At 38.9% G+C, this 27,799-nt stretch overlaps 1 protein-coding gene across 3 annotated transcripts in view; it reads right to left on the bottom strand.

Moving 5' to 3' along the window:
• HBS1L (HBS1 like translational GTPase) overlaps nt 1–27,799 on the bottom strand; it is a 71,061-nt gene that overhangs the window by 32,307 nt on the left and 10,955 nt on the right. For 2 of the 3 annotated variants that reach the window (XM_068149906.1, XM_068149926.1), the window contains one exon: nt 5,498–5,606. In XM_068149906.1, coding sequence (XP_068006007.1) covers nt 5,498–5,606 — 109 coding nt within the window. Of the gene's footprint in view, nt 1–5,497; nt 5,607–21,273; nt 21,293–27,799 lie in introns of those variants that run through there. The other variant, XM_068149915.1, reaches the window with a different exon arrangement.

Genomic DNA, 27,799 nt, shown 5'->3' on the forward strand with positions numbered 1-27,799 from the left:
AGCATTGTATTTGAGGAAGAACACTTCCTAACCAAGTGCTTGCATCTCTGTATGAGAATTTGATGGAACTACCAAGAGTCGTCTCACTTTGCCAGTATCTGTGCCTCTCTGCCACATCACTACTAGCTGCCAACATGGAGCCACTGAACAAGCAACTTCTGACTTCTTTAAAGGTCATAACCATTACAGACCTTCTATGTGTACTGAGGTCATGTACTCAAGAAAGCCTGACCGCCAACTGAATTGTTGGCACAGATGTCAGAAGAGCTTACTACAGCTTTTTGTTAGGCAATCAGCAGATATACAAAAGTCTGCAAGGCCAAATATTTTGTCAAAATTAAGACTGCCAGGCTAGAAACTTCCTACATTGTCTTTCCAACAAGGATCACAAGACTAAACCCAGCAAAGCATTATGGTTACACCACTATTTTCTTGGGGGGAGAATCACATATGTTGTTATAAGACATACTAGAAGATACCCAACCTCATGCAACTGTTGAAAGGTTCACTTAGAATAACCAATAAACCAAAGCAGGTTGGAAGAGACCTTCAAGATCATCGCGTCCAACCCATCAACCAATCCAACCCACCCAAACAGCTAAACCATGGCACCAAGCACCCCGTCAAGTCTCCTCCTGAACACCTCCAATGATGGCGACTCCACCACCTCCCTGGCCAGCCCATTCCAATGGGCAATCACTCTTTCTGTATAGAACTTCTTCCTAACATCAAACCTGAACCTCCCCTGGTGCAGCCTAAGACTGTGTCCTCTTGTTCTGGTACTGGCTGTCTGGGAGAAGAGACCATCATCCACCTGTCTACAACCTCCCTTCAGGTAGTTGTAGAGAGCAATAAGGTCACCCCTGAGTCTCCTCTTCTCCAGGCTGAGCAATCCCAGCTCCCTCAGTCTTTCCTCATAGGGCTTGTGTTCCAAACCCCTCACCAACTTTGTTGCTCTTCTCTGGACTCGCTCCAGCAAGTCAACATCCTTCCTAAACTGAGGGGCCCAGAACTGATATGCTACTATGTTCATGCTACTATGCATTCAAAGAAGAGCTGAAAGCTTATCTGATGGAAACTAACTGCATGATTTAGCTTTTAAACATTATTTTCGATCTTCTAATCTGGACAATTAAGAGAATTATTTATATACAACTGACTCTTTCGGAGTACTTACAGTCATTACAGGAATGTCTACATTTATTTCCCCTTTCAAAATTATTATTGGTCAGGCTGGTTAAAATAATCATCCCTTCTTGCTCAACTTCTGGCTTCCTTCATCACTTAATAAGAAGCAAAAGACTGATAAATAGTTTTGCTAGGGCATCAGAGAAACAGAAGTGAGCAAACTCCGTTTTCTGCAGACAATCCCATGAAGAACAACTAGCAATAAAAATCAACAAATGCTCAAAGCAGTATTTCAATTCATTTTAAATAAGATTAATTTCTTATTATGAGGTCACACCTCACATAACAAGTCTGAAGCAGCTGAATAACAAGACCACTGGTTGTAAAAAACATGGTCCACAAATTACCACTAAGATCCCATAAAAAGGTGACAACAAGCACTAGTTAACACATACTATACAAACACCTCCTAAGAGTGTTTGCATCAACACCATACAAATATTAGGGAGTGGAAGTAAGTGGTTTAGAATCCAAACTGCTATGAATGACTTACAACACTGCCTTTGGTCAGTGATATGTACTTAGAAATCTGCGTTATTATAAATCCTCTGCACTATGTTGATCAAAGGAACAGTAACATAGACAACTCAAAAGAGCAAAGCTTTCTTAGGCTTTCCTTCTGTTCCCTGGCAAGTCATCCTTATGCTGTCAATAATCCAGAAGACAACAGTAGAAGAAAAAGACCAACTGTCATGCTCATGGAATTAAGGCAGAGGTTCATGTTTTGCTTTGTTTTTAAAGTTTAAAAATGGATGTGTACAAAGTCATTACAAGCTTGCAAGACTACTGGCTCAGCTAACCACGGCATATCTAGCACAGACACTGTGAAAAGGAGCTAGGTAAGCTCCAACTACTAAGAAAAGAATCAGGAGAGCTAATGCCACTCTCCTACAGTAGACGCTGTTATGCTCAAGGCCTTCTCCCTCATCTTTTATATCAACATCCTAGTGCCTTGGTAGTGCTTTCACAATGGCCTGTAGGACATAAGAAAAAAAGAAGCCATTACAGACCCCTTGAAGTAGGTAGGGGTCTTTAGCCATGTAGATAACTTTACAATTTAGATTGCACTTTTTTCCATTCACTGATTAGTTGTGCTTCAAAGCACAGACTCACAAAATGGCAGGAGTTGGAAATGACTTCTGGAAATCATCTAGTCCAACCTCTCTACTAAAGCAGGTTTGCCTAGATAGGCTGCACAGGAAAACATCCAGGTGGGTTTTGAAAGTCTGCAGAGAAGGAGACTCCACATCTTCTAGGAGCACTGTATTCCAGTGTTCCATCAACCCACAGTAGTTTCTCCTTAGGTTCAAGTGTAATCTCCCATGTTGTGGTTTGTACCTGCTACCCCTTGTCCTGGCACTGGGCACCACTGAAAAGAGACCAGCCCCATCCTCATTACCTTCCACCCTTCATAGTTATACACACTGACAAGAATCCTTCTCATTATTCTCTTTTCCAGGGTGAAGAACCCCAGATCTCTCAGCCTCTCCTCATAAAAAGAGATGTTTCAGACCCCTAATCATCGTTGTGGCCCTTTACTGAACTCCCTCCACTACTTCCCTGTCCCTCTTGAATTGGAGCCCAGAACTGGACACAATACTCCAGATGCATCCTCAGCAGGACAGAGCAGAGGGGGAAGAGAATCTCCCTTGACCTGCTGTCCACTAATGCACTGCAGAGTATCACTGGCTTCTTGGCCACAAGGGCACATTGCTGGCTCATGGAGAACTTGTTGAACACCAATACTCCCAGGTCCTCCTCTGCAAAGCTGCTCTCCAGCAGAAACCTGATACTTTTTTTTTTTTACAATTGCTCCACTTCTTATATATTCCTCCCATTTAAAGCTAAATATCTAATGTGCATCCAATTTCTACAGCAAAATGGGCTTGTTCTCAATCAGTATTTCAGCAGTACCACTAAATAAGTGAAGTGAATTAAAAAACATCTTCACAATACTGAGGATTTATCCAAAAGGATTACCATCAGGTCCTGAAGACTTAATTTCTTCTCTCACAAAAAGCCAGTATGTCACTGAACTGGAAGCATGCATGACACAAAATATTTCAGGGTCCCTGAAGAGAAGCAAAGTAGCTGAGAACCATGTTAGAGCCAACCATCAGAGACTGAGTCATCAATAGCCTAACCAGGAATACTTTGGTCTACAGATGAGGGAGCGTTCTTGTTACACCCTCCTTCCCCATGGACCTAACACACAGACAGAAGGTGTGGCAGTTACTAAAAACATATCAAAGACACAAAATTCTGTATTTGCTCATTTATTAAAGAAATATTTTTAAATAGTCATTACTGCAGCTAAAAAAAATAAACAAACTCACTCTCTAATATCCAGGACTACTTAGCAGATCTTTTTCACTCTAAGATTCCTTTAACAAACTTCTATCAAAATTAATCTAATCCACAAAAGTTCCCATTAAAAACTCCCATTTTTATGAAATGCAGTAGAAATAACAGAGATGAAGGTGCCATGACACTGACAGGAATTTCATGATCAAGCTCAGCTGTCACACTAAGAGTTACTAATTGAAGACAAAGGGAAAAATGAAATTCCCTTTTATATACTGCAAATCTTAAAGAGTACAAAATGAGGATTTTCAAAAGCCCGAGTTCTTCATTTGGAGTTTATTGCATTTAAGTAGCTTAATGACACTGATGTCTCTCAGCAATGGCACTTAGCAGTATAAAGGGAACAATGACATAGGTTTCACATCTTGGATTGAACGTGTTTAAGAGATTTAAGTAGATGCAACTGCTTGTTTTCCACTCAGGTATCAAACATGCACAAAATATTGTAAAATATAGACCATGCTGCCCTCTTACTTCCAAAACCCACTTTCAGAACCTTCATGCTGCAGGATGGGGTGGAGATATTGGCACTGCTTATACTTGTTAATTTTTCCCCTGAGGGCAAATTATGGAACTTCTTGCTGCAGATTAGGGGGATATTACAGAATGGACAGAATAAGCACCTCCAGTAAGTAAGACAAAACCATTAACTATTCCTAATAGAAAAAGCCTAATAAAATAATTTAAAAATTAATGAAGTGGGGGGTCAGAGAATGCTACATGTAATGACATTTGACAGACTGTATTCCCAACACACATGTCCTGTCCTTACATTTATAAGTCTTTGCTGCTGGCTACTGCTGTAGGTAGACTGATTCAGACATCTGTTTCCATGCTCCCACAAGACATCCCTACAACAGTTCCAAGTCAGGATATAATCCCAACTGTTTCATAGTTTCATAGTTTCATTCAGGGTTGGAAGGGACCACAAGGATCATCTAGTTCCAACCCCCCTGCCATGGGCAGGGACACCCCACACTACATCAGGCTGGACAGAGCCTCATCCAGCCTGGTCTTAAACACCCCCAGGGACGGGGCCTCGACCACCTCCCTGGACAACCCATTCCAGGGTTTCACCACTCTCATGGTGAAGAACCTCCTCCTCACATCCAGCCTGAATCTCCCCACCTCCAGCTTCATTCCATTCCCCCTAGTCCTATCACTACCTGAGATCCTGAGAAGTCCTTCCCCAGCCTTCCTGTAGGCCCCCTTCAGATACTGGAAGGCCACAATTAGGTCACCTCGGAGCCTTCTCTTCTGCAGACTGAACAGCCCCAACTCCTTCAATCTGTCCTCATAGGAGAGGTGCTCCAGCCCTCTGATCATCCTTGTGGCCCTTCTCTGGACACGTTCCAGCACCTCCACATCCCTCTTGTAATAGGGGCTCCAGAACTGGACACAGTACTCCAGGTGGGGTCTCATCAACCACTCTAATTTAGCCAAAGCATGAGGACTGATTTCTCATCTACACCAGTTATACCCTGGACATCTGCTGAAGTTAATAAAAGCTGCAGAGGAAGGCAGAGTTTAGCCACAAGTGATTGTTTTCCCCACCAATTATTCTTAAATGCATTACTTCCTTTGAAGAACAAGCAATTACAGTTAAGATTTATTGATTTCATAATTCCACTTAGAGAACTAAATTTAAAATAAACGAACACCAAGGAAGTTCAGTATTCTATGAAGCGGATGTTTAAATACTCTGACTAGCTGACATCGCTCGGCACTATTCATAGTGAAAGGATTTGTTAAACTCAAAACGTGAGGTACCGTCTTCTGAAAGTAATTCTGAGTCAAACAAGAAGCTGAGATGGTTAGTTCTGGATAGTGACACTAAAACTGCTGTAAAAAAATAGACAAAAAAAGAAGAAGAAGAAAACTTGCTACAGGTGCATCAGTCTGAAAGAGCTGCTGATGTACCTTGATGTATGAGGGCTTGGCTTACCATGGAACTTCAAATCCCATAGACTGTTTCTTTCCAGACACTGTCATTTTGGCAATTTTTGGCACAATTTCAGATTCCATTCTGGCTGACTGGGAATCCCTTGTTTTTCCTAGTAATAGACAAAAAGTAAGTTTGAACTTAAGGTTGTGGCTAATAGGTGTTAAATATAAATTTTAACACGTTACATACTTCTACTTAACCCAAAGACACCAGTCTGTGATGATGAATTTTCACACTTCAGTATCTCACTTGCATATATTGCATACTGAGTCAAAATAATCTACAAACAGTTCTATTTATTGCAAAAATCTCATCTGTAGGTCCAAGCAGTCACATGGCACCTATACCACTCATGAGCTTTACTCACAACACTTCAGTAGCTGGTTAGTTTAATTCTTGGTTAGAATTTTTCTTTTGCCTTAACATTGTTGAGTCTAAAGGCTACTATTTTAAAGTTAAATAAATAAATAAAATGTCTACACCTCAGGCACTGCTAGCAGCAGCACAAGCTATGTGTGGGCTACCAGGCCTTCCCAGAAACCTGGAAACAGAGTTGTCTTGCTCTGAATTACCCTGAAGAAGCCAAGCAATACCCAAAACCTTGCTAATTTAAAGGTTATTTAGAAATAATTACCAGAGTTGAGTAACTTCAATTACTTTAAAAGGTATCAAAACTTGAATGAAAACACAATTACAGTAAGACTCATTCTTAACTTTGTGAAACTGCAGTTTCACAGGTAATAGCACTACAATGCTATTCTATGAGTTGCTTGTCAAGCTGTTACAAAACAGTTTGTTTTTTTCTCCTCTGAGAAGTTTAAAAGAAAAAGAAGTATGCTAGCTCTTATCTTTTCACAGCTGCCTGTTTAATAGGCTAGAATACCTCTTCCCTTCAGGGAAAAAGACTTCCAGTTTTACACCATGAGTGACAGGGGCTGCACCTTCTGTTCTGAAAGATGTTATACACACAGGAACACAAAACAGCCACCTGAATTCAGAATTAAGCTGCAAGTTTTAGACATTCTTCACCAACATATGTATCTGAAAACTTAGAAAAAACCCTGCTACTCTTCCAGTAACAGAGCAGTTCAGAGAGTTAATTAAATCCTTACTTTGAATAACAGGTAAAGTATTTTAGATTACAACTGTAAAATGGACTATTGGAGTATTTGGTCCTACTCATATAGGTTAACTTTAGTGTTCTGAGTATGATGAGTACACCTTTCAAACTACAGAACCATATTGCTTTGCAGGTTATATACAAAGTTGTGGTCAAGGCCCTTGGAAGGTAAGGAACAGAATGACACAGGCATGTCTATAATAGACAGTATACCAAAAAAAAGCCTTTGTGCAATTTTTTCTAAACAGTCACACCACAGACTGAGACATTCTTATTTAAATGATGACATGGTCTTCATCTCCCTCATTTGTCTTATCTTCTGAAACTAGTTTTACTTATACACCACCTGGGGACCTCTGGAAGAAGTATTCTGGATGTCTGTTATTAATAGTTGCGTAACAAGTACACCGTACATAAGGAAAAAGAGTAAGAGAAAGACAGCAGCACAAGTCATGGTTATGATAATCACAAATCATGCAACTGACAAATAGTAAAGATTCAGAATACAAAATTCTCAAATCACTGGACAAAGACTACTAGTTAAGAACAAGGATTTTGTTGCACCTTCAAGCTCCTACATATGATTCCCTACACCATTTTAAAACAAGTAATAAATTACTTGAGTTACAGTAAAATTATACTACTTTTGTTGCCAGCTTCTTTTCCCCCCACTTCAATTTCAACAATTTTCAAGCAGACACCACTTTCAACTGGCAGTTTAACATGAAGGCTTTGCATGTCATTTGAAAGCTGAACTACAGTTAATTCTGAGAAAATAATATGTTTGAAATCTGGCTGCTAGGAACTAATAATTACCCCCCCAAAAAAAACCCCAATGAAATTGAAATGAGATTAATTGAAAGAAACCCAAGGTGACAATTCATATTATACAATCTGAAAATAACTTGCAATCTATTAGGAATATTTGCTACCCATGACAACAACACAAAATCAAAAGTCAAAGTTTTGATGAAGTACACTTTACCTAATCAATTTATACATTAAGTTGCACTCTGTACATAAACCTGGCAGGTGTTTGACACTGATCCAAAGTTAAACACACAATGAGACAAAACACATTCAATGAATCAAGTACTTGACATAGACAGAAAGACAGAAATTTAGGAGTAGAGATTAAGAAACACTGGAAGTTGAAAGAAGATACAAAAATACAATGAAAATGAGTGAGAGAAAGTAAAGTAAATGTCCATCAATTGCATTGACAGTTTGGGTGGTGTTTTATTTTCTCTTTACTTAATTATTTGTATAAAGCACTAATACTTCACACCATAGGTAGAATGAGGAAGAAGACCAGGATCATACACAGACAAATCAAATCACAGAAGATAATCCTAGAATGGAGGCATTCATATAGATGCAAAGACAACACAGTAATTATTAGTAACACCGCTGACAGAGGCATCAAAGATAATTTCCTGACCTGAGTGTTTTTATAACCAAGTACAATAAAATCAAGCAGCCCATTTGAGATAAGGACTAAGTCTGTCTTTTGTGCACTGCAGGCACCATTAAAGATTAATAATTATGGGGCTCATTACAAAGGACACAAGGCTGGGCAAGGATACTTTATTATCTAATCTGCACGATAAATTCTTATCTGTTTTAGCTGGCAAAGCAAAAGCTATTCAGCACTTAAGAGATTGCATGCAAATCCTTAAACTGCACCTTGGACTAAAAGGAAGTCAATGCACAATGCAGATTCAATTCTTCTTAATCAATAAGCAGAGTATCCTATAGCAATTGAAGTGCACTACAAACCCGGAAGAAATGTAGGAATAGTAATCCCAATCTGATCGGGGTGAAAGCTCCTGTGAGGAAGATTACCTCTGAAGGGAAAGGATATAGAAGTTTTTTGCCAAGAAGAACTTCATACAAAGTTCTTCATGCCTACTGCCATTTGGACATTTTTAAACACACACCCAAGTAATTCAATGATAGAATGTTCCTAAACCGAGAATATATGTACAATGAAAACAAACATGGATATACCTCTCAAAATCCTGAAGACGACCCAATACCTCCTGGTTTACATTTCATTACTCTAGCAATGCAAAAAGAGTGAATCACATGCAGATAAATGCATTGATTGGCCAACAATGTCAAATTGCAGAGCAAGAGATTTTACAGAAGAGGACACTCCACATAAATTCTGGCATTTCACTAGCTTAACAGTAAGAAAGCTGAAGAAATTTTGCTCTTATGAAAACAGAAAGTATGCATTCATGAATTATAAACAATGTGGGCTCATCAGCATGATAGTTCTCATAATTCAGAATGCTTTAAAACTTCCAGCCTATTTTAAGGAAAGCAGTTTTCAGACAGGTATTTCATATTTAGACTGCACTGATATCAGAGTACCTAGACTAAAGCATGCCACAGCTACGAATCAAACATTATTACAAAACCAAACATGCACTGATGTACCTTGTCTCAGCGTTAAATCAAGACAAGCCTAATGCCAAAGAGAACAGACAGACTTGAATTGACATTACTCCAGCACAACTACAGCTGTGTTTTTACCTATTCTGGGTCTGCCAGTTGGTCTTCTGACTCAAAAGACTTTTGATGCAGTCAAAAAGTATTACTAATGACACCTGTTGTGACTACAGAAGTTTTAAAAGCCCAAGCCCCAAATCTGATGGTACAGTAAAGTATGTGCAGACTGATAAGCAGGACACAAACACATATATATGTGGGAAGCAAGTAAAACATACAGACAGTCTTCAAAAATGACAGCAGTTTGTCTGGGTATTCAAGCTGGAATAGCATAAGTCTTTGGACATAGTCAACCATCTTCCTTTACTGTAAGCAACTCCCTGGATTTTGGATTTCCTTTGTAAAACAAATGGCTGCAAGGAGTACCTGTAAAACATTTATTCTTTTAAAATCACACATAGCAAGCTTAGAGAAGTTCTTTTTTTCAGTAAACAAGAACATAACAATCAGTCCTTTCACTAATTCTGTTAGAACTATGGAAGTTATGTTTCAGTACCTGGAAGAGCTGACTGCCAGTTTACTCTATTCTCAGGTAGTTTGGAGACACGTAAGAAAAAACACCATCTCAACAAGACATGCTGATAGCAAGGGAAACAGGGATACTGATATATGTGGGGAAACCCATACTAGCATGGAGTATTTAAATCCACGCTGGCTTCATTCAGAAGGTCATTCATTACCTTTACAACAAGAGAAGTAAAATGCCACTGTTTTCAATTCCCATACACAGAGTATCACAGTATCACAGTATAACTAAGGTTGGAAGAGACCTCGAGGATCATTGAGTCCAACCTGTCAACACAGGCATCATGACTAGACCATGGCACCAAGTGCCACGTCCAACCCTCTCTTGAACACCTCCAGGGACAGTGACTCCACCACCTCCCTGGGCAGCACATTCCAATGACGAACGACTCGCTCGGTGAAGAACTTTCTCCTCACCTCGAGTCTAAACTTCCCCTGGCACAGCTTGAGACTGCGTCCTCTTGTTCTGGTGCTGGTTGCCTGGGAGAAGAGACCAACCCCTTCCTGGCTACAACCACCTTTCAGGTAGTTGTAGAGGGCAATGAGGTCACCCCTGAGCCTCCTCTTCTCCAGGCTAAACAATCCCAGCTCCCTCAGCCTCTCCTCATAGGGCTTGTGTTCAAGGCCTCTCCCCAGCCTTGTTGCCCTTCTCTGGACACGTTCAAGTGTCTCAATGTCCTTCTTCTTCAGAGGCTTCCCAATTTGTCCTCTCTCCAAGCTGCGCAACAGGAGTGACACTTTACGACCAATTACAGCACTGCTCAGAGAAACCTGTTTCTGACAAGATAACCAGAATACCTAAAATTCCTGCATTCAGCTTCAAAAACAATATAGGAAAAATGTCAACACATTAGGCATGGCCCGAGTTTCTGCTTTTTCAGATAGTGATTCCATTTAAATAAATCCACACCTAGATACAAAACAACTACTAGCAGTGTATCAGCAGTGGCAGAGGAATGCACCTCTGAGGGAATGATGCGCTAATTACTTGTGACCAGATTGCAGTTTCCTTATCTTAAAGCTCGGAGTTATTTACATGTTTTTGGAATTTTTTTACTTGATTTATATCATAGTATCAGTCAGGGTTGGAAGGGACCACAAGGATCATCTGGTTCCAGTGGTATGAACACTTACAGAAGGATGCAATTAAGTGAAAAAACAATACTACTTCAATTCTGAATGGAGCTGGGCAGCCTAGATGCTACTGACAATACACAGAATTAATCTACATAAGCAGGTTCTCCTAGCTCTAGGCCAGCACTGCCTTGGAAAAGTAGCCATGTTACACCATGCCTTTTGATCTAGAAGATATGGTTTGCAGCCTTCACTCTACTACAGGCTTTCTGTATAACCATGAGCAAATGACTTCAAAAAAACCCACAACAACACAGCACACTGGTTTTGTGCACCATCTCATGAGCTTGTTCCAATGTTTCATGACTCACCAATTAAAACAAAAATGAATTGTATGCACTACTGGCAGTGCAGCTGGAGTGCACTAGTAACAATAAAAGCACAAAAAATACATTGTCTGAAAAACAAAGTCAGTAACAGAGGCTTCTATCAAGATTATACTTCCCTTTCTGTATGCCTTAAGGCCCTGCAACTGTGAAAATAACCCAAGCATGGATTAAATAAGCCAACCAGATGCAGAGATGCCAGCCTAAGCACAATTTCATGCTCAGAAGCATGTATCACCTGTTTGCCCACCTGTATGTGGGCTTCTATTAACATCTAATACATCCATCGTTGTAGTCAGCCATTTCAAAATTTTGACAACAACATATCCCAGCTGACAAATTCAAATTGTTTCTTTATGGCAAAAACCTCATGAGCTTCTCCCACTTTTCTATGACCCTAGACACAGCAGCCCTTCCAGCAGCACCTCTGACAGCAAAGAAACACCACCTAGCTCCAACAGAAACACCACATGAAAAAAATTCAAAATAAAAATGTTACTTTAATGTTTGAGTTACACAAGCTCAAAACACCCCATTTTTAGGAAATCGTAGGATGGGATAGGATAGGATAGGATAGGATAGGATAGGATAGGATAGGATAGGATAGGATAGGATAGGATAGGATAGGATAGGATAGGATAGGATAGGATAGGATAGGATAGGATAGGATAGGATAGACAGACCAGGTTGGAAGAGACCTTCAAAGTCATTGTGTCCAACCTATCATCCAACACAACCTAATCAACTAAACCATGCAACCAAGGACCCCATCAAGTCTCCTCCTTAACACCTCCAATGATGGCGACTCCACAACCTCCCTGGCCAGCCCATTCCAATGAGCAATCACTCTCTCTGTATAGAACTTCTTCCTAACATCCAACCTGAACCTCCCCTGGTGCAGCCTGAGACTGTGTCTTCTTGTTCTGGTGCTGGTTGCCTGGGAGAAGAGACCAACATCCGCCTGTCTGCAACCTCCCTTCAGGTAGTTGTAGAGAGTAATAAGGTCACCCCTGAGTCTCCTCTTCTCCAGGCTAAGCAGCCCCAGCTCCCTCAGTCCCTCCTCACAGGGCTTGTGTTCCAGCCCCTCACCAACTTTGTTGCCCTTCTCTGGACTCGTTCCAGCAAGTCAACATCCTTCCTAAACTGAGGGGCCCAGAACTGGACACAGTACTCGAGGTGTGGCCTAACCAGTGCAGTGTACAGGGGCAGAATGACCTCCCTGCTCCTGCTGGCCATACTGCTCCTGATGCTGGTCCTGATACTGCTAAGAGCCACAATATACAGGCAGATACTACTGAACTTCCATATCATTTATGAAAAAAATTCAACAAGGCCATCATAATAGAAAAGGCAACTTGCTAAGTAACCTACCAGTGCTAAGACATCAGCATTCTAATGCTGTATCTGGAAACAATTCTCCAAATAAGAACATTGAACTTTTTCTTTGTAAATGAAAGGTTATTTCTTAATAGAAACCACAGTCAGGGGCTTTCCAGGTAACTTTGTCTTGTTGTTATAACTATTACCTTCTCAGCAAAGTTTCAGGTGGTGAACATGACTTTTTTTTTTTTAGCATGAAACTGGGAATAGACATTTTCACTAAAAAATGTCTAGCTGATTATAAGAATTATTTGTCTGTTTTCAAGGTTTAATACAGCTGAAGGCAGGATACAGCAGGCTATTGAGTGATAATCAGGAATATCTGCAATAAGGGCTAGTTCTCTGTAGCTCAAAACACACCCATAGCACAACTTGCCACCCCGAGACCGAAGTTCCACAACAGTTTGCTTCACTACACGCAGATGCAACAACTTGATGTACAGTAGGTACAGTCAGATGGGCTGGCAGCCTCATTTGTTACAGTCAGATGGGCTGGCAGCCTCATTTGTTACAGTCAGATGGGCTGGCAGCCTCATTTGTTACAGTCAGCTGGCAGTTCTTATTCCTCATGCTTTACTTCAAATAGTTGCAACCTTAAGCAACTTGAAATTTTTAGTCCAACATTTAATTTGAAGTGAGGTACCTGCCTGAAACACTCATTTCCCAACCCCCCTTTCCAGACAATGAGAACAGGGAAATTGGAAGAGAAAAATATAGGCCACAATGGTTTATTTTCAAAAATGGCACCTGAAAAAAAATAGTATTTCAGTAATTATTCTAGTGATCTAACCACCTAACCTGGGGAAAAACTGTATGCAAGGAAAGGGAGATAGTAAAAGACCATGTACTCAGTGACATGCAGAGCTAAACAAGAACCAAGAAAGCAGATGAGAATCAGGATTGAAAATGAACACAAAATATGGGTACACAAAAGTGAACATGGAAAATAATCATGGTCAATGAGTGGAAAATAGGTAGGAAACTGGAAATGGCAAGATAAGGCATTTGGAATGATGAAGTGGAACAAAATGAAACTATAATGAAAAAAATTGGAATGACACAAGGAACTGTTTCGTTTAGGGCACAAGCAGGAATTAGTGAAAAAACCTGACCATAACTAAATAAATTAGAGGATGAGAAGGACATAGAAACTAACCTTAGATCAGGTTGATGCAGATGGGGTGGAATGTGTTACAACAAGGCAATAACTCATTTTATTTCCTGCCTGGAACTTAGCCAAAACTGCTGGAGTCTTTCGATTCCTCTTGCCATCACCACTTTTTCCCCAACTAAAGCCGAATGATACAGAATACAGCACTCAGCTACTGCTGTGTTCTCTTCATCTTCTTACCTGAAACAAACGCCTTCCCATGGACTTTTTTGGCCACCAGGGCTTACTCAAATGGCATGTACTCAAATAGTCAAAACACCACACAATTAATGTTACCTATTAAAACTAATTTGTCCTGCAACCTTTTATTGCCATCATTCCACTGAATGGTGTTCACTGAATTTAAAATATCTGATATCTGTCCCTGTACACTGCACTGGTTAGGCCACACCTCGAGTACTGTGTCACAGTTCTGGGCCCCTCAGTTTAGGAAGGATGTTGACTTGCTGGAACGAGTCCAGAGAAGGGCAACGAAGTTAGTGAGGGGCTTGGAACACAAGCCCTATGAGGAGAGACTGAGGGAGCTGGGGCTGCTTAGCCTGGAGGAGACTCAGGGGTGACCTTATTGCTCTCTACAACTACCTGAAGGGGGGTTGTAAACAGGCAGAGGTTGGTCTCTTCTCCCAGGCAGCCAGCACCAGAACAAGAGGACACAGTCTCAGGCTGCACCAGGGGAAGTTCAGGCTGGAGGTCAGGAGGAAGTTTTACACAGAGAGAGTGATTGCCCATTGGAATGGACTGCCCGGGGAAGTGGTGGAGTCGCCGTCACTGGAGGTGTTCAGGAGGAGACTTGACAGGATGCTTGGTTAGATGGGTTAGTTGATTAGGTGGTGTTGGGTGATAGGTTGGATGCTATGATCTTGAAGGTCTCTTCCAACCTGGTTTATTCTATTCTATTCTATTCTATATCCTATAGTAACTTAATGACTCAGAATGGTTGTTGGTTGGTGGGGTTTTTTTAAGCTATATGAACTTTTTACTGATCTCTGTGAGCATCTGGTGTTCTACCAAATTAAACTTTGTTGTCTCAACATCTGGATGCTTAATATAACATTCCAATCAGCAGCTCTCTATAAGCAGTTCTGCTTAAGCAACACACATCCATGGAGGAAGGCGTAGTTCAGCTCAGTATGTAGAGCCTAAAATGAGTATGCAAAACTGAAAGTACAGTGTGTACACTCTATTACAGTTACATTGAACTTCCAAAAATACAGACAGCAATTTCAGGTTTAATTCATAACTCATACTATAGTGCCAGAGGATGGTGCTATTTGCCTGCACACCATCCAGGTAATTCAGGAACAACAGCACGTCTTTTATATGCTGACATGATCTGCGTAGGGAAGTACGTTCCTGTTGATTGCATTGCAGGAGTGCAAGGCATTTAAGAAAAGCAAGTTTTTGTGACTCACCACTTCTATTTATGCACCAAAAGCAGTGCATTTCAGTATGAAACAGAAGTTTAAGAAGAACAGTAAACAGGAAAAGCATACCAGCAAGCTGATAGTATATTAAAAAGCAAAATCTTACATCTGCTCAACTTTTCCACAACCATTCTGCAAGCTTTCTCCAAAAATATAATGAGGTAGCATTTAAAGTTGCAGGGGAAAAAAAATAAGGGAAAAAAATCCCAAGCTGTATTTACTAGTCCTGCACAATTAAGTATGCTGAGGCTGCAAGTATTTTCAGCATTTTTAAGTTCCAGAAAATTGTGTTTTGCCAACTTTCAGCATAGTGAGAACTTCAAGGTAAGATTAGCTAAAGCCTTAGACGCTCTTAATTCTCACCCTCCCACTGTGCTGGTGACATCACAATCATACTAGCTCATGACTGGGCCACAGAGCTGACCTATCTGTGGGAAAATTAAGTTTTTTAAGTCAAATTCACAAGATTTTACTTATTCATGCATTCACAATTTTATTCCTCTGCAAGTTAGCTCTGCATAATAAAAACTGCATTTACTTTTTGCCTCTCTGTGATGACAGTGCAGACTGAAGTATCATACCACAGGGCACATTTCAGAGTTGAAGATTTGTGGCCTCAGAGGACCAAAAGAATAACCTAACTATGGATCAAGAATTTATCAGCTATTGCAAAAAAAGAAGTCCCTGGAGGTGTTTAAGCCCAGGCTGGATGAGGCTCTGGCCAGCCTGATCTAGTGTGGGGTGTCCCCGCCCATGGCAGGGGGGTTGGAACTAGATGATCCTTGTGGTCCCTTCCAACCCTGAATGATACTGTGATACTATGAAGTTTAGGGACTTCTGTAAGAGAAGATTTAAGAACAAAAAATAAATCAAAACTATTCATCAGATTTCAGTACAGCTGAAAAGAAAAAAATAAAAACAAAGATCCAGCAGTACAGCAATTATTGAAAACACTATGTACACGCACCTACTCACCCCTCACTGTACACTGAAACACGAGTGAAACAAAATCCAGGAACTGAGTATGACAGACTCACTCACTGGCTGACACTGACTTCTGCATGGCTATGGTAATTAAAAAGACAATAGATAAACAAACTCTATTTACATATCTTACCAAAATCAACCAAATACTCCCATTTTGAAAGCTTCACTTATAATTAAATGAAATGACAGTAATAAACAACAAAAATGGTACATGGTATGGAAATATCCACTGCAGAGTAAATGTTTAGACTCTTGAAAGTTCTGGGCTTGTTGCTTCGGTTTTTTTTCCTGCACTTCAGCAGGCTAAAATTTTCCAATAAAAATTTATTTCACTATAAATTGGGCATGAGCCTCAGCTGAAAAACAACCATCTTTGAGTGGAATGTTCAGCATTTGCTCATATACAGAAGTCAAGGATAACATTCTACAAGCTTTGCCTGCTTTACAGAAATAATCATGTTCCATGCTGGGCCTCCAAATCAAGGATGTAAACAAGCAACACCTTTTACTGTGCATGGAAAAAAAAGCTTTCAACAAAGTAAGAATAAGCTGTGAAATGGAACTAGCATGTTAACATGTGATAGATGCTGTCAATTTTTAAGGCAGTCTAGCACAACAGTGTCTGCCTGTGTGTCCCCAAATCAATGGGAATTGAGCAAGTACCTGTACCCATGGATGCCTTTACTGAAGTAGCTAACTACTGTAAATAAATTTTTTGAAGAAAAAAAACTAAGATGTCTAGTAATACAAGATGCCTAATAATGATGCAGTTGACCATTAAAATCAGAGTGTCTCCTCATCACCATCCACATTCTCACTCTACTCCTTAGTGCTATTTTTCACTTAAGGTGGAACATCAGAAGAAAAACAATGGAAAAAGAGGCCTAAAGTCCAATCATATTCTTATCTACCACCCTTTCATACTATAACCAAAACAATGGACCACAGGAAGATGTGTTACTCCCTACGTGACTGCTCTTTACTGGAAGAGACCTTGACTGCTACTGATTATTCTAGAGGACTAGCATTCTATTCTGTTTCACTACTGGGTTTCAAAGCTCAGGTTTCCTGACATAGCCAGCTATGTCACCACTGGCAGCTCATATTGGTACATCTCCTGTGCTGTAAAGGACTTATTTCTGTATGTACCTCCTAAATTCAAACAACTACTGCCATCTGGAAAGGAAAAGTACAATCCCAGTTTTGTCTTCAGTGCTACACAGACGAAAGTTCAATAGAACCCCCACAAACCTACACAACAGCAATTGTCATAAAAACCCCAATACCAAATAAACAGTAACTAAATACACTAATTGGGGAGGATGGCCACATTCACAAATCATGGCTGGAGATACAAGCTGCTAGGTAAGTGAGTTTGAAATTACTAAGCCATACTTTATTGCCCACATAACCTCAAGAAGTTCAATAAGGACAAGAACAGGGTCCTGCATCTGGGGAGTAACAATAAGCACCAGCACAGGTTAGGGGCTGCCCTGCTGGAAAGCAGTTCCACAGAGAAAGACCTTGGAGTCCTAGTAGACAGCAAGTTCTCCATGGGGCCAAGAGAGCCAGTGGTGTCCTGGGGTGCATCAAGATAAGTGTGTCCAGCACGTCTAAGGTTTGTCTTCCCCTCTACTCTGCCCTAGTGAGACCACACCTGGAATACTGTGTTCAGTTTTGGGCTCCCCAGTTCAAGAGAGACAGAGACCTGCTAGAGAGAGTCCAATAGAGAGCTATGAGGATGATCAGGGCACTTGAGCACCTCCCCTATGAAGAGAGACTGAGAAACCTGGGGCTGTTTAGTCTTGAAAAAGAAGACTAAGAGGGGATCTCATCAATGTATATAAATATCTGAGGGATGGGTGTCAAGTAGTGGGGGTCAAGCTCTTTTCAGTGGTGCACAGTAACAAGACAAGGAACAACAAGTTCAAACTTGAACACAGAAGATTTCACCTCAACATCAGGAGAAACTTCTTTACAGTTAGGGTGAGAAAGAACTGTAACAGGCTGCCCAGACTGGTTGTGGACCCTTCTCTGGATACATTGAAAACGCACCTAGATGCATTCCTGTGTGGACTACCCTAAGGTGGTCCTGCCTCAGAAAGGGGGTTGTACTCAATCTCTGGAGGTCCTTTCCAACCTCTAATGTGCTGCAATAATTTTCCTCAAGTTTGTTTCTGACAAATTTTACCTTTGTCTTCTCTGTAGTATCAATAGGCTTCAACATCTACTTTTGCTGCTTCCTTTAATTCTAATTGAAGGCATCTTCCTTATTTCCTAAATAAATACAATTAGTTTGCCACTCTGCTGTCTTGCCCTGGTCATAAAAAGAGTACATTTGAGAAAGGGCAAAAAGGCCATTGCTTAATAGCCATTAAAAAATACAAAGAAAATGGAGAGGAAAATTAAAAAGCTTTAGCATTCTCCATTCTTTAAATGTGTAGGTGTCAACACATTTGCAAAGAATCTTTGAAACCTTGGCATGAAACTGCCAAAGTTCTCTGAATCTATCTTGCAAAACAAACTCAGGCTGCATCAGTGCAGTAGGCTGACTTAGCTTATCTTCAGTCCAGAACTTCCACAGCATTAAAAACAATGCACTAGCAGAAAAAAAAGGGGGGGCAAATAAGTTCATACATCTATTACTGCATTTTTACAGTCAAATCTTAAGCTATTTGAAAAGTTCAAAGCAATATTTATTGAAGGCAATTTTCCTGGACCATCACGGTGCATCAGACTGTTTGCACAGCCATTTAGCCACAAGAGATCCTACATCAGAAAGGCATCATTCTATAGCATACACTACATGGATGCTACCAGTAACATCAGACACTATTAGGGATTCAGTGAATCTAATATTATTCAGACAATTAAGCTGACAGTAGGGCTTCCAGAAGCTAACTAATGTAACATCCTAGTATTAAGCTCTAATTGTATTTATCAGAGAAACTGTTGCAAGAAGGGCAGATACTGGCCAAGCTGAAGTAAGCAAGGTAAAAGTAACTTAGCAATACACATCTGCAAAGCTCAAAATACACTCTACAAGCAGAAAAAAAAACCCTCTTTGGCTTCAAAATGTAGGAAAGTTTTATAATAATTGTCCCATTCTTAAGTCTAAGAAATGTATTCATTTACACAGTCAAGTTTTCCCTTTTTAACAGCAGCATGGTTTAGCTTATCTGCATTATTTATCTACACTTGCCTTATTTATATGTACTGCTACTCTGAAAAATCTCTTTATTCCCATTTTCCTATTAACTCCTCTGGTGCCAGCCAGATATACCTGAATTCCAGAGTTATCAAAGATGAACTTGTTTATCTAGACAAAAGGGAGACTAGACAGTGCCATAATCTGAGTAAGACCTGTCTTTGGAAAATAACCACCTCTGTATAGATGTGATGCGAAACACAGAACTTGAGGCACTATTCTTCGTTGCTGAAATCATTCAGAGAAAGAAAATGATTTATAAAAAGTTGCATATCTGAGTTTGGAAGAAAAAAAATGATATAGTAAAATGTAACTTTTAGTTTTAAGTAAGCTTTGCAAGATTTATCAGATGTAGATGTATGTCAGTCTGAAGCAATGCACGTCATTCTATTAAGACTTTAGAGAGGAACTTTCATGGACTCAAATTAATTGCTACATGTTTTCCTCTTCCTTGATGCAGTGAAAGAGTAGTTTTCATTTACAGCAGTACCTGCAAGCACAGAGATAGCATCCACAGCCATACAGCAATTTTACATATGTTATCAGAAAAATGGTGTTAAAAGCATATAATTCAAATCTCATTTTTTCCTTGAAAGATGTTTACTTAAAATCTCAATGGTACTTTTCCTCCTTTTTTCAGCTTAAGCCTAATACTAGGCATCTAAGTAGTTTCACCATCTGGCCTAGGTGACAAGCAAAGTTAGTCTTTTCCTGTTTATGGGTCAGCAACAGGGAAGAGGAAAACATTAAAAATAGGAAAATGTGATTCTAAAACCACAGAAAGTAGTAACAAGGACTCAAAACAGGGAGTACCCAAAACAAATTGAACTCATATTTTGGAATTGATTAAATAGAAGATTTCCATTTAGGCTGAGTTTTCATATGCAGTAAAAACACACAAAAATAACTGAAGTAACAATAAGTCAAAGCTTTTCCATGTCACTGCCAGTTGAGCATCACAGCTTCTGCAGGCTGGTATTTTACATATTGAAGTTACCTAGTTTTCCAAGTTCTGGGCATTTTAATCATGAATTTCCACCAGACAGCAGACTTATGAATTTCAAGTTCAGTAGCCACTTCCAGTGTCACAAGTGAAACAGGAGAGGAAACAAAATTTTAAAGTTTGTAACTGCCCACTCTAAAGGCTGAAATGCTACCTTTTTTAAGGGTAGAGAAGCTGAGATGATGAAAAGCAGGTATTATATTGCCACCTGAGAACAAACCAGTTCAGGTGGAAATGGAGTCACACAAGCAGTGAGTGGGTGGTGTTTGTGTTGGCATGTATGTGGCGTAACACACTAGACTATGCCAATAGTCTATATATAAACCCAACATGCTTTATAACAACACCTAGAATGAAAAAGAAAAGAAAGAGTAATGGATGTAATGATACTGTAGAAAGACACTGAGAGGACAGTATGAAGTAGGTATTGGTAACACAAATTTTACAAGGAAGGAACAGTATTTGTAATAAAAACCAGCTAGCATAAACAGGCATAACATAATTTTGTTTTAAGCTTGCACTTTTACACCTTCCTGGCTTTTACTACCTTTACTTTGTTTTTGAATTTCCACCTGTGTTTCCTATTAGCATTCAATCTGCTTTTAATCAGGAACTGATATACTTTAAACTGTTGGTTTTACTACCACAATTTGGGATTTGATATGCCTATACTTATCACATTTAGATGCTTTACTAGTTTCTCAAGCTTAAATACATTGGCTTACAACTGTGAAATGCTACTCTCAGCCTTGTCTGCAGCCTTGCTTTGAGTACTCAAGTGCAAACTTAGGTAGGAGTTACCATGTTTAAACTAATATACAACAACACTACAGAAGCAATCTTTAAAACATGACAGGACTTAAAAAAAAATTATTACTCCAACCATACCTTCCTGGCAATCCAGAAGTCACATTTGAAAACTCAGTAATTTCTTTACTTTCTAAAGACAAAAGAGAAAACCAACTATTGGTTGATCTTTACCGTAACCTGAAGGGACTGAGACAGAAGGTCACTGTAAGAACAAGTGGAGCTACTGTTTCCCCAGGATCTCTGGTCCTTCTGCAATCCCAAAGCTCTAAAAAGGACACAATCATTTTTAGTTTTGTCTAAGTTCTCTTAGCTTCCATTCAAAATACCCAACTTTCACATATGATACATTTAACTACAAAAAGGACTGACCCTGTATTGGTTCACACTTTGTCCAAAAAAAAAAAAGTAAAGCCAGCTAGTGGTAAAGGGTCATAAAAGAAAGCTCAGAAAAAGCCTGGAGTGTCACTTTTTCCAGTGTAGGTGTACAGCATGTATGAGGAGAATCTCAAAAACGTATCTCAAAGGATTTTAAAAACCTCTTCATTGCTGGTGACACATTTTTCCCTGAAATAAGCCACTTCCTTTCTAAAACCCACACAGTGCCTCAGTGTCAAGATTCAGTAACATCTGTTTATATATTTTTCTTATACAAAACACAGAAATCTTAAATTCTCATTACTTTCCATGATTTAACTATATTTAAGATATATCATCAGTCATGCCAGATTTCAAACATTTCCATCCAGTAAAGAATACATTCTCTTTGTCACAGTCTGAAAACTTGCCAAATCTAAGTATTAAGTACAATGGGCTCTCATCACTATAGCAGGCATTTGGGAACTGTCATGTTACCAAAGTTAGCACAACCAGTTGAAATTGGAGATAAAAATTTCTTCTGAGCTATCCAGGCATGTAAATAATGGATGTTCAAATGTGTTAAGTAGTATTAACATGGTAAGTGGAAGTAAAACCTGAGGGACTCTAAGCTAAGGAAAATATATTGTACATCACCATTAAACTTCAGAATGTTTGTTCCTCCAGGATTTCTTTGGAATTCTCCCTATAAATAAAATCCAAAAGTATCAGTTTCATTGTTTTTTCAATTAAGACTAACTTCACTTTCTATTAACCACAAAGCAGAAGTGATAGAAGTTACCTGTTAAAGCACAATAACATGCTTCCTACTGCAAAGCATCAGAATGCAACTACTATCAATATCCACCTGCAGCATAAAATGCCAGAAGACAAATAAGCATTTGTCTGTGGACAAAGAAATGTCTACCATTCTGAACTAAAAATAAACCCTGCTGCATTCAACTAAGTGAAAAGAAAAAAACTAATTACATGAAGTCATATTGTGGTGATGTTTGTGGGATTTCTGTTCATTTATTACTGATGCAAAGCAAAATTGAAGGAAGGTATTTTTAAAGGAGAGGTAAAACTAGAATTCTGTTCTGAGCTGAACATCAACAAAAGGCAAACTAAGCACCTACCTGTGGCTTATATTCTTGAAACTACCTACACTGTCTCAACAGTTACATAAAAACCTGAATATATGTAGCATAATAAAAATTATCAATCAAAAATAAATATCTGCTTCTCTATTAATAGCTCCAAGCAAAGTAGTATAGCCCAGTACTTAGAGAAACAGGCCTCAGCTTGAGACCTGCACTCTATTCCTGGATTATCTGGCATACCATGAGTAAGGCTTTTCCACTTCCTGTGTCTTACTTTCCATTTTGACTCTTTGCTGTGAAGCTTGTGTCTTACTGAATATTTATTCATATAGCCCTGTAAGGATCCTGTACTCAGCATCATTCCTGAAAAATTACCATAAAACAGCCAGTGACCCCACAGAGATAGCTCAGCTAAAGGAATTACTTCATTTGAAACAAACAAACAGAAGATTACTAGATTCCTTGTTACCCAAGCAACAATCAAACTAAACACGCTCAGTCCTGCAAGGACTGCACATTTACAGACATCTGACCTCCTTCTTGCCCATCCATCACTAAAATCAAAAATCTTAGTGTCATAAAGTGGTTATCAATTCCGTCAATGGTGTCTGATAAATAACAGACTTTAGCTCATTCGCCACTATCTGTATTTGTTCTGAAATAACAACACAGGCAAAAAGAAATGAAAATGTAGCTTAGCCAAAAAAAACAAAACCCAAACACAAATGAAACAAGTATGCACAGAATGCAGATCCTTTTGACTAAAAGGATAATATTGTTACAGAAATATTTTCTAGAAACCTGGTTAAGAAAGGTTTCTTAGAGAGCCCTAAATGTTCAGCCAACTTTCAGGCAGAAATCCTCGCTTTTCTTGACTATGGTGAAAGCAAACTTATTACAATAATGCATTCTGAAGTGCAATCTCTGAACGTCACTAACTAACGTTAGTGACGTTAGATAGAAGTGAAGGACAGCAGAGAAATGCTATGTATGTCAAGAATATATCACAAGTTAAAAAGAAATGTATATTAAAATTTCATCCTTTGATTTCATGGACACAAAAAGTAGCCAATTACAATAATGTCCGTCTTCCTCACCTATTACCTCATTACACTGACATCATGATGATTAACTCTTCTCAAAAATCTCCACATTCTCATTATAAAAAGAGGAAAAATTTTCATTACCTCTGTAATTCTTAACAAATTGTCTATGAATTCTCTTTGAGAATGTATCATTTTAATGTCTGCAGCCTACAAGCATCTTAAAGGTTTTAAGTCATCTTCTGGTCATTTTATCACCAGATAGCTGTAAAGGCAGCAGTGGGCTATTTTCTAAAGGTATCCTACAAACACTAAGCATTCAAATGAATCACTTGACCAACAAGCCACTGATATACCTCAGAAGCCACTGACAATTGTTTTTAATGGGTCATTTTTAAGTATGCAATGTAACCCATCCACAAACCAGATTAAAGCACACTTCCGTGACAACACACACCAGGAACCGATGAACTATTTTCATACGAATCATTTATCTCAACAATCACCTAAAATCACAAACTGCAATTAGCTCTTACTTTTGGTAGAATGTATTCAACAAACTGCTTGCACAAAGGAGCAACTGGCTGTATAGCATGCCAATACTACAAAGACTCCTCCCCACTGAGCTGCACTAAAATAGCAATTTAGGAAGAACAAAGGAACTTGCATCAATAAATAAATCAATCAATAACCACTGGCTTTGAGTTTTGTTTCATCACATTGTTTTCTAGTGCAGGCTACACACATCAGTTGTACAAAGAGTCCTTCAAGGTAAAAACCCTTAGCATACACACAAATGTAGATAACTTGGACTAAAAACGTTTCCTCATCATCTGAAAACCAAAAAAAAGTTACCCACAAAAATTCAACTCAATTTCCAAAGAAACTAAAAAGCAGAGAAGCAACCCCTTTCAGCACTTTAGGAAGCTTATTATTACTGCATGAATTACAATGTGATGAGATTTTTGCTTCTTCTCCCAACCACAATTCATAATCAGCACTTAAATACAAAAACATTTTAACAACTTTGAAAAGCTGAGCACTTTAGATTTGAGACAGACACAAGTGATTGCGTGTTATAACCCTAAACTACTGCCCTTATTTGAAGGTAAACTATTGCTCTTGTACAATGGCACTGTAATAAACTATAAACATTTCACAAAGACAATCCATAGCCTATCTTCACACAAATCTTCTATATAGCTATTTACTTTTGCAGTACTAGTAAGTGCCCTTTAACTCTCCACTTACATGTAGACTTGCAGAAATCGTTCATTACTGAAAAATGTATTTGAACTACATGATTGGAGGGAACAGGGAAATAGGGCAAAACAGAAAACTGCAAACTAACTCTCTGCCTTTATTAGTCTCCTAGAAATAGGATTTTCAAATATTACTGTGCAACAGTTCCAGAAATTCATGTAGTTCACTGCCTCTGAAACTTAAGATCCTGAGATCTGCCTGAACAATTCAATGAGAAATTACTCGTACAGCTATTTCTGAATAAAAAGTTAAAACCAGGAATGTGAAGTTTAAATCCCATGAGTTGTTTTTATACAATTGTATGCTCCTAACATTCTATACTGTTCTCAAAACAAGGGTGTTTCCCATTGTTATTTAAAAAAAGCTGGATGTAATTACATTAATATAATCACATCCCAACGGGTACAAAGCAACTATTTTTGATATCCCAACAGGAGTTGTTATTTTCCTATTCATCTCATACTTGGACTTTCAGTTTGCCCTGGTTTTGCAAAACAAGTTCAAATAGGCTAGAAAAAGAAAAATCTAAAAGAAAGGAAAGGAGCGAGAAGGGAAAGGAGCGAGAAGGGAAAGGAGCGAGAAGGGAAAGGAGCGAGAAGGGAAAGGAGCGAGAAGGGAAAGGAGCGAGAAGGGAAAGGAGCGAGAAGGGAAAGGAGCGAGAAGGGAAAGGAGCGAGAAGGGAAAGGAGCGAGAAGGGAAAGGAGCGAGAAGGGAAAGGAGCGAGAAGGGAAAGGAGCGAGAAGGGAAAGGAGCGAGAAGGGAAAGGAGCGAGAAGGGAAAGGAGCGAGAAGGGAAAGGAGCGAGAAGGGAAAGGAAGAAACCGTAGTAGCTCTAATTTCTGCTGTTACAGAGATCTTGAGAACTTTAGACAGTTGCTTTTTTTCTTAAGAAAATACATCTACAAACTCATTTCTACCCAAAAGAAAAATGGAACCTCAAGACACATTAGTAAATGCCAGGTTTTGCCTTACTTTCTCCAAAGGGATCCTTTCCATGGAAAGTAGTACGCCCATGCAAACCTAGACAAGAACTGGAGTTTGTTTCCACAATAGGTACAATCATTATAGAACACTCAATCAAAACTCTATTTCTAGCAGGCAAGTTAACAAGAAATTGTAATTAAGTCAGTCCTTTAAGAAGATGCATTTTATTTAGGTACATAAAACAATGTCCAGGAATCAATTTTGTATTAAAAGTATTCGGCAGCCACTGAAAAATTACGTACAAAATAAATTCAATACACAAAATACCTTAGTACAATCTGCATATCAGAAGTAGTATGTCTATGTAGTTTAATATTAATCTTTTTTTATGCCCAAATGCAAACAGACAGAAGTACTTTGCAACATTAATATCTGAATTCCAAAACAACACAATTAACCCGTATTAGACAAAGATACACACTAGCTGCAAAATGGAGGGGGGAAAAGTTATATACATAGATCAACAAAATAAGCTTACTGTGTTAAGCATAAACAGATTAAGTTAACATTCATTAGGCAGAAACACTTAAGTGCAAAGGCCAAACACAGACCTGTTATACAAAAATGCTGTATCCTATACTATAATATCATGCAGTATTCTAAGACAATTAAACTTGTCACCCAGTTCTCAGTAAAGAGATTAAGCAATACTTAATGAAATGAAGATACCTGTCTCATTTAAAAAGCAAATATAGTAATGCATTGCCTCTTGTTTATAAAATTAAAACTGTAAAATTTTCCAAGAACAGAAATAAACAGTCTTTGATGAACATTAATTGGAATTCAGGTTTATCCACCACTTAGGCACCTCCTACAGTGCTGCAGCTTGCAGGTCTGTGCCAATTCAAAGCTTATGCCATTGCAAACTGGAAAAATCCCTCCCCTCCTTTTTATTGCTTCTGCATGACCACTAACAGCACTGAGGCAAATGTAAATTAAAAAGTATTTACATATGAAAATTTAGCTACCTAACAAGATCCAAAGTTGTTTACTAAGGTATCAATCCCACAGTAAGACCCATGATAAATGTAAAATGCTGGTGGCCCTTGGCTTTAGATAATGGTTGGACTTGACGATCTTAGAGGTCTTTTCCAACCGTACTGATTCTGTGATTTGTTCAAACTTTAAACTGCATAAACCTATAGCAAAACTGAGCTCCAAGTATACATTTCCACCTACTACTTGTATATACTTTCCAGTGGAAACCATATGACATACACTTCAGTGCACATTCAGTTCAGGCTCTAAAAAACTATTAACAATGCTAAGAAGCTGTATACGAAGAAGATCAGGAGAATGGGAAGACAGACCAAACCCAAAGAGCAGTCTGACAATAAGGGAAATGACTGAGAGGAAAACCCAAAACTATGTAATGTGGGAAGAAAAATAATAAAAAAATTAAGAAGTTGGTATTCAAAAACTCTACCTTAAGAGCATTTGGAACATAAGAAAGCAAAACAATCTAAAAAAAATATACCAAGCATGACAGTGTCAAACTTTGCACTTTGCATTTGTAAAAATTAGGATTTCTCTACCAGACAAGTACATACAATTTTGGAAAAACTGAACTTCAATTATTAGCTCTCCAAATAGGACATTTTGCCTCAGTGGGAAAATCAGCCTTAGGCTTTGAAGTAGAGAGAAGGCAATATTTGGACTAACTACAGACAAAATGATAGCTGAAAATACTTGTGTTGTTCAAAAAGCAGAATTTCCTAGTAAGGCTAACTAAGAGAACATCCAGTACACAAGCAGTATCAGTCAGACTTCTATAGGAAGTCTTCTAAGGAAATAAACCAATCATGCTCCTCTTCATGTACTCATCAAACCATAGTATATACACTGGATTGTATTATTCACACTTCAATGCTTTACAGCACTCAAAATAGGTAAGCATACAGAGGGCTAGAGATCAACATGTCAGCTAGAATATAAACACTGCATCACTGTC

This window comes from Melanerpes formicivorus, unplaced genomic scaffold, assembly GCF_026170545.1.
Source record: "Melanerpes formicivorus ecotype bairdi unplaced genomic scaffold, bMelFor1.0.p_v2 SCAF_2, whole genome shotgun sequence".
Classification (NCBI taxonomy): domain Eukaryota; kingdom Metazoa; phylum Chordata; class Aves; order Piciformes; family Picidae; genus Melanerpes; species Melanerpes formicivorus.